This window comes from Plectropomus leopardus, chromosome 3, assembly GCF_008729295.1.
Source record: "Plectropomus leopardus isolate mb chromosome 3, YSFRI_Pleo_2.0, whole genome shotgun sequence".
Classification (NCBI taxonomy): domain Eukaryota; kingdom Metazoa; phylum Chordata; class Actinopteri; order Perciformes; family Serranidae; genus Plectropomus; species Plectropomus leopardus.
Window position 1 is genome coordinate 10,147,429 of NC_056465.1, and position 16,596 is coordinate 10,164,024.

Sequence of the window (16,596 nt, forward strand, 5' to 3'; positions counted from 1 at the left end):
CACATTTATGCTTCATTTGTACATTTTATACATATCGTATCAACTTTCTAAATTGATGCAGTTCAGATTAGATTTATATGGGTTGAGTTTATCAACAGGAGGAGGAGGAGATGGTAGATGGCAGGAGACGTAGGAGAGACAGCTGCCAAGCAACAGACCTCTGTTCGAGAATAATGGCATTTCCAGCTGGCATTTTGCTAAATAAAGTGGGTATTTTTAATGAGGTGTTGGGTCATTTGCAGCTGTGTCTAAAGAAAGAAAACCGGATATTTAAACAAGTGATTTTCATGCTTAAACCCAACCAAACTGGAACCGCAGCATTGTCACAACATAAAAATGTGAACTGAAACATAAAGAAATGTTTCAACATAACAACTACATTTGAAAAGCACAAATTCAACATATCCATGATTTGCAGACGTGCAAACATACAAAGCCAAACATTGTTCAGCTTGCTTCTACAGAGGATACATAATTAACTGAGTTATGCTCCAATGTGTCTGGAAGCGTCCAATCAGTTAGCTTTTAACCAACGCTGACCATTAACTTACAATTCAGAGCACTCTGCAACATTTATATGATTTAAATAAACAAGATGGTTTACCAAACAGCATATGCTAATTACAGTAAAACAGAAATAGCTCACACATCACACAAGCATGCCCTTCCTAAATTTAAAAAAAAAAAAAAAGGAAAATGGTGTGTAGTGGCTCTAGGGATGGAAATTGTAAACCACTTCTCTGCTCTGTTGAGCATGCTTTTATGTATTTGTATTAAATCAAAGAACACATTAACTATAATAAATTTGCCTGTATGCTACGTATGTGTATGTGTGCGTCTTTTCTATTGTTTACCAAAACCGTTGATCTGGAAGTGTTTGAAGTGAGTTGGGCCAATTTATGATAACCTCTTGGAATGAAGTGCCTGGAAACCTCATACCTCAAAAGTGAAAATACTAAGCAAGTAGAGAGAAGTTCACACCACTTGCTCTGATGTCGTGGTTGATGTGTGCTGTTTGAAGTGGATGAAAATTGTAGCTTTCATCTACCGCAGGATTCCTTTGTTCTTTCTTCGTCTGCCTCTCACTGGATAAAATAACACTTTATTTTTGCATTATGTATTACCAACTGGGCTATTTTTGTTGAGAGGCAGCATATCAAATCGGTGCAAACTTATCCACAAGTCTCCACAGGCCTACAGGTAATGTATAATTTGGAGGAAAGAGCCATCTCATTTTGTACTAAATGCATGTTTAACTCGATTTGCGCTCCAAGTATCTGATTTACTCAGGAGGAAAATGGGTAAAGCTGCTTTGATCATAGTTTTGTGTTTTTAAGCAAATCATTCACTTTCACATTTCCTTAAAAGCAGTCTGTCACATCACGTTAAACTAGGCTAGAGTTGGACTCAGGCACGCATGCATGCATGCAAGCACACACACACGCGCGCGCACGCACACACACACACACACACACACACACACACACACACACACGCACACACGCACACACACGCACACTACACAAATGTGCCAATACATCTACAGTGAATCAGTAACATACAAGAAACTGGATGGTGTATCATCTACAGGTGTACCAAAGCAAAAATTAAAGCTTTTCAGACTTTAAAAGTTAATAGAAATCTAATTTAGTCAGCATAATAAAGTACCAAGAGTTTAGTCTAATCCCAGTGGAACGCGGCTAATTAAAGTTCTGAAACAATGCAGCAGGAAAAAAAACACAAAAGGTAAAGTGTTAGGGGACATAGGGTCTCACTGTTATTAAAGCAGATGCAGTGAGAGCATGTCGAGAATACTGTATTAATCCTTCTCTCTGTTAATCAAAGGCTTCATTTACAATTTGTTAGATGCCTCTCCGACATTTGATATTCAGCAGAATATCAGATGTTTCACGCACAGACAATGGGGAGAAAGATGATGGCTCTATTTTGTATGTACACTATTATATTTTGCTATTCAAGACACGAAAACAACAAAACGGCAAAAACATTGTTCTGTTTCAAACAGTCGAGTGAAACCTATTCTTGACCGTATTAAATTAGAAAATAAAAACATTACACTAACTAATAAAATGAATCATATATCACTACCATGAGCTTGTACTGTATGTAAAGAGACTTTGCTTAGAACACACAGCATAATCATTCTTCGATCATATCAGAGATATAAGATTTATGAACACAGATTCCCTGTTTCTTTCCAAGTGTTTTTCCTTGTTGTATAAATATTTAAATAAAGCTCAACATAAACTGTGGTGGATTTAAAGCTGCTCTTTGTAGAATTTTAAATTTAATTCCTCATCTATGAACTAGCATATACAGCAGCATGACTCAAATGTTAAGCTTCACATAGGAAGCAAAACACTGAAATACCAAATCAGCTTATAAAACAGACATTGCTGCTCTTCACGTAGAATATTTTGTGAATCAATTAATTGCAAGTGTCTCATTTTGCTTGCCTTACTGGGTAACTACTTTTTTAGTTCCATTTACGAATATATTCATATAAACAATAGGTGAAAAAAGTTGAGTTTGCCAAAGATGTTATCCGAAGTAACTAACCAATAGATAATTGTCATCCAACTTTAGAGTGTTTTAGCATCTTTTTAGCTCTTTTTTTTTAAATGGCCACAATAAAAAATCCTTGCAGAAAAACCCAGATAAAGCTCCTGTGCACGACCTCCCCAACACCAAACAACAGAGGGACAAAGTTATGCCACTAACTTAACTTGTATAGAACATTTCTAATCATGCTACTACTCAAAGTACTTTAACACTACAAGTCACACTCACCCACTCACACACACATTTATACAGTGGTGGCTGAGGCTACAAGTCAAAGTGCCACCTAGTACTCAATTTTGTTGAGACACTCACTTGAACTCTAACATTGATGAAACAGCCATTGGGAGCAATACGGGGCCCAAGGATACCTCAACATGTTAGACATGATCTCAGGATCAAACTGCCTACCTTCTGATCATCCTAAAAACTTTATAAGGTGATAATATGTAAATCAGTTGTTTTGCAGCTTGTTGCGCTGCACTCAAGTGGCTAAAAAAATTCAGCTTTAAGTAAATAATCTTTCTGTACCCCGAGTGTCAATAGGTTTTTTTTTTATCCCCAAGGCATCAAATATGGCAGCTGAGTCAGTGAAGCTATGTGAACTCATATCTAAAACAAATCCTGATTAAACAAACGCAGGAATTTCAATGTTGGGCATTTTTTAACTACATAATATAGGCAACGCAATGTGACATACCTAACATACATCATGTGACATACTCATTAAAGTACATATGTAAGCAAAGTTGAAAAACAAACTAGATATACCACCATGCAGTTGTATGCCTTCGTACATCAGTCAAGTTGCACTTGCATTGCAACCTATGTTTCCTGTGAGGTTATTTTGAAAAGACTTTCAATGCCACTCTTAAGACTGATTTCTCTTTAACCAAAATTTGGGGGGGGGGGGGGGGGGGGTGTTACCCTTAAATTACTTAGGGTTAGGGAGTATTTTTGCCCAAATATTTTAAGTTACTTAACATTTTGAGATTTATCAATGCAATATCAGATAAGTCTAGTCTTAGAGTAGTCGATTAAAGCTTTATCTTAATATTGATTAATTAAATGCCTTTTAAAACTTTTTAAGGGTCTGCGGGGACAATGATAACAAGTGAAAATTGACAGAGGGGTACCCAGAGCCTCGTCTGGTTTGAAGCTAGGGCCACTGACCGAGCTGCTGTATTTAACAAGTTGGGAATGAGAACGTGGTGATAATGTATATTCACGAAAGACTTAAATCTGGCTAAAACCTGTCCTGATAGCATAATGATGGGAGAAATAAGGTCATTAAGAAGTAATGACCACATTTCAACACTTTAATAACTTCTTTTTTCATCATTGTAATTGAGGCTTCAAGCATTTTAAAGACCTGCGGATGCCCTGTTGCTGGGTGCTTACAGCTGTGGCAGGTGGCTCCTCTGTAGCCGCTGTTGGAGCAGTTGCAGTGAAAGGTGCTCCATGACTGAGTGCATCTACCTCCATGTTCACAGTGACTGGGGGAGCACCTGAGAGACAGACAGCGACACAGACAGAGAGGGAGAGAGAGAACCTTAGCGTTTGTAATAAGTTCTCTAAAAAGTTTCTCAAGGATGTCTGTATGAAAAGGAGCAGCGGGCCTTTAGCAGACCTGTTCTGATGAACAGGTGCGTAGGAGGGACCTGTATGAAAGCAGACCTAAAACAAAAAAAAACACTTTCAATCTTTTAAATGAAAACTTCACAAGTCTTTATTTTCATGTCAAGTGGAGCGCAGGTGCACGTTCTGAGAGGAAGCTGAAGTTGAGACATCCCTTTGTTAGTATTGTTAACTAACATTGCATCAGCCAGAGAAATCTTACACTCCCACCCAACCCTGTCTGCAAAAGAACAAAGTCACATTTTATTATTTATTTTCACATTTTTGGGCCATGGAAGAAACACCTTTTCTCAAGACATGGAACCATGTTTATTTTCCTGGTATCCCATCTGCTGAGTTGCTCCTCAGATACACACAGGACATTTTCCTGAATATCTTTGGATCAAATAGAAAACAAAAAAAAAACAAATCAAGTGGAATCCATGAAGTTTTTTTTATTTCTTATTATTTTTAACTTTCTTTTCTTTTTTGTGGAGGCATCAACTTTGCTGCAAACCACTCACTGCTGTATTATTACCGTGTCCCACACATTTATGTCCATTTGTTTTGAGTTTCCTGTGGCTAATACTGATCATGTTAATGTCAGGATGACTGGAACTCCAAAGATGAACTTGTTCCTTCATTTGAGTTCAACTGAATTTTTTATTGTGACATACAAACGCTTTTTGCCTGACTGAAGAAGTCCACAGGTTTTCACACCTATATAAAACCCTGCCCGTGGAGCCGGTTTTCAGCCATCATTGATCAGTGTGATCTATGACCCCTTTGTGATGTCACCAAGTCAATAAAGCTAGCCTTGTATTTTTCTCTTCAGCTCTCAGCTTCCCGTGTGGCCTGCTCACACAGCAGACACACCAGAATTCTCTGTCTCAACAGCAGAGGACGTGAGGGGCTGCCTGCAGATTCCTGGTTAACAAGTTTAGTGCTAGAAGCTACAACACAAGCCTGCCAGCTAACTTACAAGCAACAAAGGAATAACAAAGCGAGTTAGCGCAGAGCTGCTCCTTAGTAAGGAGAACAAAGGATGGATCAGCTAGTTTCCTCTGATCTGCACAATCAAAACACAGCACAGCAGAGACGGCACTGAAACCACCCTTCTTCCATAATTCACGGATCGCCAGCTGAGAAAGCAGCAAGCCAAAGCAAGTATTCTCTCCACTTATGGACTGACTGCATCACATAGCATTAGCCCACCAATGGCACAAGGCTATGTGAGACTGTTTAACTCTTGTCAGTGTACATGTATTTTGATAGGTTTAAAGAGATTCATTGTTGTGCTCACTTTGTGGTCAGGCTGTTTTGTAATGTTAGTTGGCTTTGCCACAATCGCTAAGTTGATCTTAAGGTGTATTTTACACAGATGCAGGATCATGCATGTAAACTATCTTATTTTGAACCTGGCACATTTTCCTATATTTAATGCTGGGCACAGGTAAATCTTGCCAACCTTTTCAATGTCAGAACTCCAAAATATTCAACCTCAACTACTGATATGATCATTTTGGTTGTAGGTAATATTCTAATTATTAATCAGAGTTGATATTTAAGCTTATTTTATGAGACTAAATTAATAAATTGGCTATTATAAATTAAATGATTTCTGTAATTTAACATAATTAATAATTACTTTTGATAATTACAAATGGTTTGTGATAGTCATTTAATTACTTTTTCACCTGCAAGCTTACTGGTCACTACTAACAAGCCAGTTATTCCTTTGAGTAGTAGGCAAAGACCTTAATCCCACTCTCTTCTATCCTACAGCATTCAACCACAACAGTACAACTACCCACCCAGCGAGCGCAGTCAGTGATGTTCATATAGTGTTTCCCACAAGGATGAGAGTGTATTTGTGGTGGTTTAAGTGGTGCTGTTAGAGGTGAGGGGAGGTCATTGCCTTTGGGAGCCTGTAACATTAGGAAGCCAGCTGCAAACTATTTAATTCATTGTATATAGGACTAAGTGTCCAAGAGTTTAATCAACTGTCATTAAGTGCTAATAAGCTGATTTGTATTTGCAGTCACATGGACAGAATGTACAACACACAGGAGCCCTGCATTAACAGTGATTAGCATCCATTAAGCAGAATGTGCTTTTTCAGTCCTTAAAAGCTCACATTAACACACAATTCCAGCAGACTGTAATATAATTGGGCGAGCCACCCATATACAGTAAATCCTACACAACTGGGAAATACTGGTAGCACTCATTAGAGTTCTAACTCAAAATTAACTACTACCTTAACCTTATCCAAACTGTTCTCACTCTCAAGGTCTAAAACTCAATGTGGTCCTCACAAAGATAGAAGTAGAAGAGAGAATATACACACTCAGAGAAAATCTTCCTGGAGCAAAGCTAGGTATCTGAAAGGATGAAAGAAAATCGGCATAGTTGAAAGATTTAGGAATTAAGTAGTATAGGTAGTGCAGAACTGAAGGGGAGAGAAGATGGGGAGGAAGAGGTGAGACAGAGGGCTGACAGTGATGAAGGGAAGGAAACATGAAGAGGACAGTGGAGGCAGTGACTGGATATCAACTGTATTTGGACAGTGAACCTAAAGAAATGAGGTCAGGGGACTGAAAGAGAAAGAGAAGTTGCCTTACCACCGCAGAAACTCAGGGGCTCCACCACTGGGCTAACGTTAGCATTAGCTGCTTTGCTAAAGCTACCAAAAATGCTGCTTCATATTTATGGAATGTTGCAATTGCAGCTAACCTTTGACACAAATTGCATTAAGCTGCACCATTGTGAGTTTTGGAAAAGTAAGCCCACACTCTTAACCGCTTAGTCTTGTCCGACAATTGCCTTCTTACTACTATTATACAAGCAGACCAGACAGCAGTGGCACAACAATAAACATCTTATGTTTTATGTCACCCCCTGATGCCAGCAGCTGTATCATCACGAGGGACGGGTGGGCAGTTCTGTTCGAATCAGGTGAGAATTAATTAGCGTTGAACAATTTATGTCATAAATACAGTGTCATGGAGCTTATCAGTACTTAAGTACCGACCCAATCATGTACCAGTACCAATTAATGGCAGTTCTTGATACCCATCCCTACTGATCATCAACAATTTGATTTATTATCAGACCTAGTTTCCTCTGTTAATTATTCGGAGGGCAAGCACATAAAAATACCTCAATTTACCACTAAGCCACCTCTTGTCCCATGCAGGCTCCAGAATAAATGCCTACAGAAAACATTTTATCTTCATTGGAAGAACAGACCAGAAGAGCAGGTAGATAAATGTCTGTTCATTTACTGGATTTTTCAACATCCACTTTGTCCCTACTCCCACTGCACTCTGCAGAAGTTTGGAAAATTCAACTTTTCTTGGCAACAACCATCTGCGGTCACAGTAGGCAACTCTTTTCTTGCAGCGTTGGTGGAGTTTTCTGTCATTGTCTCAACATCCACTTTGCTGTCGGCAGTGTATGGAGCATGCAGTCTCAAATAGGGACACAAAAAGAGCAAATTACAGAGGTTCAGAAACACAAGCCTGGGTCAAACAGTGAACTGCACTGTAGCCCTTATCACTTAATCTACCATAAATCTTTTTAGGGATAAAAAGTTTCCAGTTTTGAAAACACTTTGTCCCCTATAAATCTCCAGAGGGTTCAAAGCTTGACTAACAATTTGCAATGCAATGTGACAGCGTACTGCAGCGCAGCTCAGATCATAGGACTTCTGAATTAACTGAGCGAAGAGACTTTGTAGCTTATCTAAAAGTTGCTAGTGTGGTGTGACAGTGTCTTATAACGTAGCTTGGATCACAGGGCTCGCATCCAATCTCCCCCAGTTTTCATTACTGCCTCTGGCTAAACCAACACAGCACAGCCGCCGATCTGCACACTATTACTGGACAGGTAGACTGGGATGTCCTACAAAGACTTCAAAAAACTGCTGTCTGCTGAACAGCAAGAGAGAGAGAGGAGAGGTATGTTTTTTAATGCTTTCAGTCTGCTCTGTGCCTGGTCCTGGATAAGCTGCCACATCACACACACACACACACACACACACACACACACACACACACACACACACACACACAGGGAAGAGTTTGGGGATGGCACAGGAGTGTGAGGGGTAAGATGTGTGTGTTACTGCGTGAGTCTCCGGTCACAGTGAGCTACAGGAATGTCATAAAGTCACTGTCTGACAGACAGACAGATACACAGACAGTCAAACGAAACAAGACAAGCAGACCTCATGGTGACCCGTGTTTCTTTTTATTTGTGGATGTGTCCGTGTGTGTATTTTGACAAGGTGTATTATTAGGTTGTCAGGAACCTGACAGAAGCAAAGAGGTCAGAATTACTGCCGTCTTGACAGCTTCATCTATCTCTTCGCTTCAAAACACACTCTCACACATACACTTGTACGGTGAGGAGAGAGGTCGGCAGGAGGGAGTAGTAGGTTCAGAGGCTTCACTGCACTGGAAAGCAAGTGCGTCTAAAAGGTGTCAGTATGCTTCAAAGAGAATGCTTGTTCAAACAATGAATGAGACCCTCTCCCTTGTTTTGGAGCTCTGTCCAAAACTTACCAAAACTGAAAATCTACAAAGCTTCTTCTGTTTCCTTATTTCATTATTTATACAACAGCTTTCGTCACTTTTCATGTGTACAATCAAGTGCAACACCATGCATGCAATGAGGGAGAGGATGTCCAAAAATTCATTCCATCTAACAAAAGTGGCGACCTCCAAGGCCAGACACGCACCAAAAACTGCAGTTCCGTGAATGGCCACTTGAGGCTTGCTCCAGACGCCAGTCAATTCCCATGGATCCCTATGTTAAAATGCAGAAATTTACAGCCGAAATAAATATGTTTATAGCCTGGTACAAAAAAGGTTTTGGTCTATATGGCTAATTGTACCAGGGTGAAAATTTGTGTAACTGACATTTTCAGGTTTAAGGTTTAAAGTTATGCATAATTAAGAGCGTGTTGCTTTGAGAGACAGGCTGTTTGCCAACAGTGTCCTCAGCTTCCAATCAGATCCATTCCTCAACACCTCCAGCTTCCTGCCCAAAAGTGTTAACAATGTTGGTTTGGCTTTAACTTTCACTTTTGCTGGTGAGCATGTTTACAAACAGTAACAGACAATCCTGCATGCTTCCTAATTTCCTTCCTGAATTCCTTATTAGCTCCTTAGTCCTCCATGATGTGTTTTACATAATATTTTATGGCTAAGTGTGAATACAAAAGTAAAACTAAAACAATAACAACAACAACAAAAACACGAAGGTGTAAAATGTTTCTGGAAGTTTTTGGAATTGCCAACAGAGGGGTATTGACTGTTTTTGGAAGTTTGGGAAACCTCAGCACTAACTGCAGGAACTACTGAACACTTCCATTTGCACGTATTCATCTGTAGCATGATGTGAAGCCCAATCAATAACTATATGTCCGTACCCTGTTGTAGCAATCTTACAGTCTATTCTCTAACTTCCTCCTTCCCATTTTTGGCTTTAATAATCACCTTACGTGAAGGACATGAAATACATGTGCCTCTGAGTGCTGATTAATCCACTTAGCAGTACTTAGGTTTAGTTTTCAGTCTCTCTAAAGGAATGTGGTTAGGTGGAGCCAGTGTGTTAGGAGGCAAAGAGCGGGAGTCTTAGATTAATAAATGGCTGCTGGTGCTCCCTTCTCAATTCCTGATTTCTCTTGCCCCTCAGGGAGGGATTTTTCAACAAGATCTTTTTCATGCTGTGTTATAAACAAGCGATTTAGCCACCCCTGAGAGATGGTTCAGATTTGGAAACTTACATAACTGTGTGTGCTAGGACAAGTGTGGATTAAAAGAAATATCCTCTTCTATAACTTTTCCTTGAGTTAAAAAAAAAAACATTCAGCAGGCTGTCAGATGGTATACTTTAATGTCTTATTTTTCTTTGCAGCCCTGTAATTATAATGTAAGGTGGCACGGATTAAAGGAAATGTTTTGTGTTCACCATTCTTTCAACTAAGCATTTTAGTAGTCAGTGTGTATTTCTATCTATGCATCTATCTGAGCACACGCTAAGAACTGTTAACAACTTGTATGCTTTATAGAAAAATACACCCATTACAAAGTACATGTAAATTAATCTATATTACATGAATGGATTTAAAAGATACAAATATGCCTGTAGATGCACTAAACTTGAAACACATGAGAGACTGCGAGGTGCTGCAGCGCTGTCCAAGGTCCTGAACCTGCAGTTAGTCAGCAGCGAGGGAGCTGTCCAAGGTGCTATCACCTGTCCACTCTAACAGCCACTGGGATGCTCCAGCCAATGACTGCCTTGTCTAATCCTTGATTTCATCTATTTGGTAGGTTGAAGATACCCTGAGCTAGTTTTGCTCTGGTTGCTGAGTTATGAGTATGCCTCCCCAGTTTACTCAGTTATTTTGTGTCTTTTCGTAAAACTAGCCTGTCTCAGCAGTAGAAAGATGAAAATACTTCAAAATTTGGTGCAACATGACAAGAGAAAACAGAGAAAAGGGACTGTGGGCTTTGCTTTTGCTCAAGAGGTACAAAAACCTACAATTACCAGAATGCTTTGCGCTGCAACAGACCACTAAACGCTTTTGCTGGTGGGTGATGTAATGCAAACTTTTCTGTTGACACAATGGTTGCCTACTGGTAAAAAGGATCTCATATCACAATTAAATGGTGAGCTGAAACATCTTTCTGAAAACAATCGAGGCAAGAAATCTGTTCCCGTTTACAGATTCTTGCTATTTCCACCAAACAATACACTTACATATGTTTCTAAAAACATTTAGGCAAGAAATAGGCTGGGGAGTAACAGAATCTTGATTTATATTTACCCAGCACTGCCTTGCTTTACCATTTGATGGGAGAAACTTCGGTGACCTGATGACAGGATTTGCATTATTTGGTGACGTTTTGTTGGAGGAGAAAGGATTTGTTAGATGAAGGGAGGTTTAAAACAGTTAATTTACACATATAACCCATTTTTTTATGATCCAAAACCGGTTGAAAATTGGTGAAGTAATCCTTTAAAAGATAAGGCTGGAGATATGCTATATTTTTGCAATTTTCCACACATCCCACAAAAAACTGAAACCAATAGTGCAATTGTTTGAGTCTTGGCTCATTTGTTACTATTTAAAATGTAAATCTTTGAGATTGCTTCATGAATGTGTACTTTCACAGAAAAATAAATAGTGGATTTGTTGGGGATTATTTTCAGTGGCAGATTTGGCATAATTGGGAGTATTTATGGCAGCAGGATGGTGAATGTGAGAGTGACAGCAGATTAAGTAACAGTGTTCAGTGAAGTTCTAAAAAAGGTATTTTAGCTTTATCAGGCTTAAATCGCTAATAGCTGCTAATAAAATCATAGTATTTGCAGACAATGAGAAAAAATGAAGAAAATATAACTAGAATTATACTTCATTATTATACTTCAATTATACTATCATTATTCCCTTTTCTAGATGTTTCTTGGGTCATAGATTGACAATTACTAAGGTTAAATTAACAACTATCTTTGCTGACTGTAGTGTTATTTGTTTGCTGACACACTATTGCAGTCCATTGCTTCTATCTGTACTTGGCTTAACAACTGACTTTTAACAGTACAGCAGCTATAGAAATTACCATCTGTGTATATAATTGAGAATGGCAAAAAGAGAAAACTGTCTCGGGGCACTACATTTTTTTATATGATTTTCAAAAATGTAGCCCAAACTAGAAGTGAAATGCAAATAAATCCCAAACTGAGTACTTATTACGATCACTGTTTTTCTCAAATCTCAAAGTGACTGTGAAAACCACTTTGAGCCAAATCAACACACAAAGCAGAGAAACATCAGAGGAAAAGTTGTTGAGAGCATTCAGCTGCAAAGAAAGAATAAATAATTCACTGGTGACAAATAAAATGTGCATCTCTGCCTGCATGGCATCACATGGAGACACCTGTGGGACATGTGAGTTCAAAAAGAGTAACAGCAGTTAAAATAATTCAGATGGTACTTTTGAAGACCAACCTGTCGATGATGCCACACATGTCAATCTGCAAGTGGCTGTAGTTTCCAAGCAGCCTTTGTTGCACCTCAATCAGGTCAACAGGTTGGTTATCCAAAGTCAAGAGACGCATACAGCCCTGAAACACTTTGAAGGGGTTCCTGAACTCCTGACTGGTCTCCTGAACAGGGCAACCTGAGGAGGGAGACACATGGTATTCAATTACCGTGTATGTTGTTAAATGTATTTGTTATATGCTGTTGTTGGTAGGATAACTATTACACATGGCATTTAATTAATTCAAAATAACTAATCCCTCCTTTTCTTTACAGGAGCCCCAAACTGCCCCCACAACCTTCATCTCTTATTTTAATCATGTCTTATAGCTGGTGGAAGCAAAAAAAACAAAAAAAATAACAACTATTGGACTCATCTAACATGACATACAATAATAACTGTAATAACAGAACGATCTATCAAAAAACTTAATTTATCTATTTGCGTGTCACATTTTGTCTTCTGTTTAATATTCAGTATCCATATTAACAAAAAAGTGAAAATCAAATCAGTCTGAGACACTTGAAATCGGAAATCTCATATTAATCTAAAATCTGCAATGTTTTTAAAGTAATGTATGAAGCATATTTCTATGTGTATAGTGGAGTGTGCTGAAACACTAACCCTGGTTGGAGATGCTCTTCATAAAAAGCTAAGAAGGTTAACAGTGTCAGTATATGTCTAACTTCATTACCTTTAAACCTGTGTCACATTAATGGGTGTTAAAAGTGATTATGATTCGTTGAATCTCATGTTAAAATCCTTCCTCACTGCCAGGCTGTGAAGAACATTGAACATTTTCAAGTTTAGAATTTATGCCAACAAAGTCACTTATGACACAGAATGATAAAGGGCGGCTGACTCTGTGACTGCCACTGTAATCCGTAGAAAAGGGTTTTTATTCACAGCATTAAGCAAGCAGGCTACACTTTAAGAGGGATCAGCATTCAGCACTGTAGATTGATTTCCATTCCGAAGACTGCATACAGATAGAAGTACTCTGACTCAAGTTACGTTCATAATTTTGAGGAGATTGTACTTTATTTGGCTATTTCCATTTTCCACCCATACAAAAACACAATAAACAAATTAATATGATGTTATTAAAAGTTAAGACGAGACGATACGAAATGAGACGAGACAAGATACCACATGTCACAGTTCAGTACAATACAATACAATAATTGTTAAAAGTGTTAAGTACTAAATATTTGCTCTACTTTTACCATCTGCTACATTAAACTGATGAAAACATTAATGCAGCAAGAATCTAATCTAATATTATATTATGAATTATTTAAAAATGGGCCATTCTGCATAATGAGATCTTTTCGTACAATAAGTAGTATTTGATGCAAATACTTCATTGTTTTTATCACAGGTAAAATTTTGAATGCAGGACTTTTACTTGTAACAAAATATTTCTAAACTACATCTGAGTACTTCTTCCACTGCTGCATCGCTGCTGTTAGGTCTCTGGGCAAAAGGAAAACAGGACTTTGCTTGCTCCAGTTTCCATCAGTAGAAATGCATTTTCAGATTCGATGTTTGCAAGAGGCTTATTATTCCACGATCGCTGCAGAATCAACTACTTTTTCAACTACTTTTTACCAAACTTAAAGTTCATAAGTATTGTTTTGCTCCACTCCGTAATCTGTGCATCTGATGAGACTGATTTTGGATTCTCTGTCCTCATCTAAAGCCTTAGCACATGTAGACCTGAGTTGGCTGTCATATAAACCCACTCTTCATCAGAGCTGAGCTTTATGTCTTATCCATCAGTGATTCATGCTTGAGGTTGATTCTGGATGGTGGTAATCTGTGGCCAAATACAGCTGCAGCTGCAGGCTCTGCAGCACTCTAATTACAGTCAGCCCATCAGGCACAGAGTTCGACACCTCCCAGCAGAGGAGGGAGGAAAGATGAGTCACTGTTTATTGTCACTTTGAATTTTAGGGGCTCAAAAGAAGATTTTGTCGGATCAGTTTTCCTCATGGCAGTGGGAATGACTCATGGCGAAAGTTTTTCGAAATTTGATGTTTCACTTTGAGGATTAAAAATCACTTTAAATCACGACTGGAGTCAAACTGAATTTTTTTAATTGTCCTGATTGGCTGGCTACGTCTACGTAAAATTCATAGGGCAAGCATGCTCATGACTGGAGGAAAGTACTACCATTAGAGGCCAGTAAAGGACCAACTTGTGCGAGACAGAATGTCCCTCATTTATGAAACGAACGTACAACAGAAAACTGGGTGTATGGTCATTTCCACGCAAAGCTAGGCATTTATCTATGTGGACGTGAGTGGAGGCTACGATCAAATGTCATGTCTCAGCTCATGTGCGCAAGTTTGAGTCAGCGGTGCAGCAGAGGAAATTGTTATTACACCATATTCTGACTGGCATCTAAGTATTTACACCCACATATTAATCTCTTAAAAATATATAGTAAATGCGAGAAAATATTACATTCTGAAACGGCCTACGTCAGCATGCTCTCTCTTTTACACAGCTGGCAATTATGTGTCAAAGGGCTGAACGTCACTGCTACCTGTCTCTAATTTATCTGTAACTTTTATTTTAAACACTGACAGTTCAAAGCGTTTTATATTATAAGCCACTGAAAGAAATGAATAAAGCCTGCACAGTGTAATTATTATAATAGGAGCCTAGGTGATTACATGTTCCTCTAGTCCGGCTCTGACACAGGTGTGAAGCGTCTGTGTCTTCTCAGCCGCCTGTTATGAGGGCAGACCTAATACACGCAGCCATGCACTCTGTGACGTGGGTCAGTTATAAGCTTTTATGTGAATACTATAAAAATATCAACATCATATAATAAATGGGCTGATATTATTAAAATATGTCAGCTATAGGTTGGTATATGTGGATGGATAAATCAAATATTTCAACCTCAGCTCGAGTGTTGATTGTCCACTGTAATGCTGTTGACGGCTGCAGTAATTTCTTTTAATACTGCATTTTACCGACTCACTTTGATGCCACTTTGGAGGCTGCAAAATAGAACCAGCTGGTTAAATTGGACCTGGGACTTTAGCATTTTCATTTCCAGCTAAGAAAAGTCTTCTCCTCCTGGCTGTAATCTGCCTCTCCATGCCGTAAATTCTTGCAGCAAGCCCTTTAAACCCAGAATATGTTGGGGCAGGATATGTAAATGACGATTGCTCTTGGATGTCGTGTTTAGCAACAGCCAGCCATTGGTACACTGTGATGTGTGAGATAAGAACGTTTCATGACTCACACATGATCCCTGTCGAAAGATGATTTCTGCGCTTAGATCTGCACTGGTTTGCACAACTGATTGAAAAAGGAGGGCCAGTGTAAAATTACCCAATGAATATATATAGTAAACAACTTGTAATAACTCAAGTTGACAGGACACAAACAGCTGTCTCTTGAGTCATAGTCCTGTATATGTTTGACCTGTCTACCACCTCAACCACCTCCCTACGTGCACTTTGACTTCCTGCACAAAGGTCACGAGATCACGGCCTCCTGACTTACAATTTTGTGTTATAAATAAATTCTATTGCTTTACTTTTCATAGTTATACATATGAACGGTGCATGAGAACAGCCTGTTTAAAAGGCTACAATCTCATTAATGGACAATGAGATGTGTGCAGTGGGTTAATGTATGCATCTACAGCATATGCCATTATTTATGTCTGGAAGAGTGAGTGTGGACTAATTGGAGGGAGAGTATGAAGTAGCACTGCAGAGACAGGGGAGGGGGAATAACAGACAGCTCGAGAGGAATTAAAGGGGAGAGCGACTGGAGAGATGGAAATGCTTCGAGGAAGGAAAGAAGAGCAAAAAGTAAACTGGGGAAGAAGTAAGAGGAGAGGAGAAAAGTCAAAGAAGGAGAGAAAGAGAGAGGGAAGAGGAGGAGGAGGCAGTGGAGAGGGAGAGACTAAGCAGCTTTATGGATTCATCTCTCTCTGGGTGGCACTAAACCTCCAAAGTAGATCTGGAGATGATAATTATTACCTGAGTACCTCAGTGAATTTTAACCAGTCCTAAATGGCCATGTCAGCAGTTTTCCCATCTCGAGGTCTACTTGAGGTATAATTTAAAATATTTGACAAGAGAAGGTTTTTAGTTGAAGATGCACAACTTTTGGCAGCTGTCCTCAGCTGTCCCGACAATGCCTGTAAATGGAGTTTCTTTTAAAGTTCCTAACTGGACATTGATTAAACCCCTAAAACTGACCGCTCTTCATCAAAAATTACATATCGTTGTCGTAAGGCGCAAACCTCGTTTCTCCACATTTCACTATTTTCTTTTTTTATAAATTAATTCTATTGGTCCCCCTTTGT

General features: G+C 38.9%; 1 protein-coding gene across 1 annotated transcript in view; it reads right to left on the bottom strand.

The window, feature by feature from the left end:
• LOC121962364 (contactin-associated protein-like 4) overlaps nucleotides 1–16,596 on the bottom strand; it is a 132,797-nt gene that overhangs the window by 44,458 nt on the left and 71,743 nt on the right. Inside the window, exons 10-11 of the mRNA XM_042512620.1 lie at nucleotides 12,224–12,395; nucleotides 3,982–4,088 (exon numbers count right to left, since the gene is read on the bottom strand). Of these exons, the coding sequence (XP_042368554.1) occupies nucleotides 3,982–4,088; nucleotides 12,224–12,395 (279 nt within the window). The remainder of the gene's footprint in view (nucleotides 1–3,981; nucleotides 4,089–12,223; nucleotides 12,396–16,596) is intronic.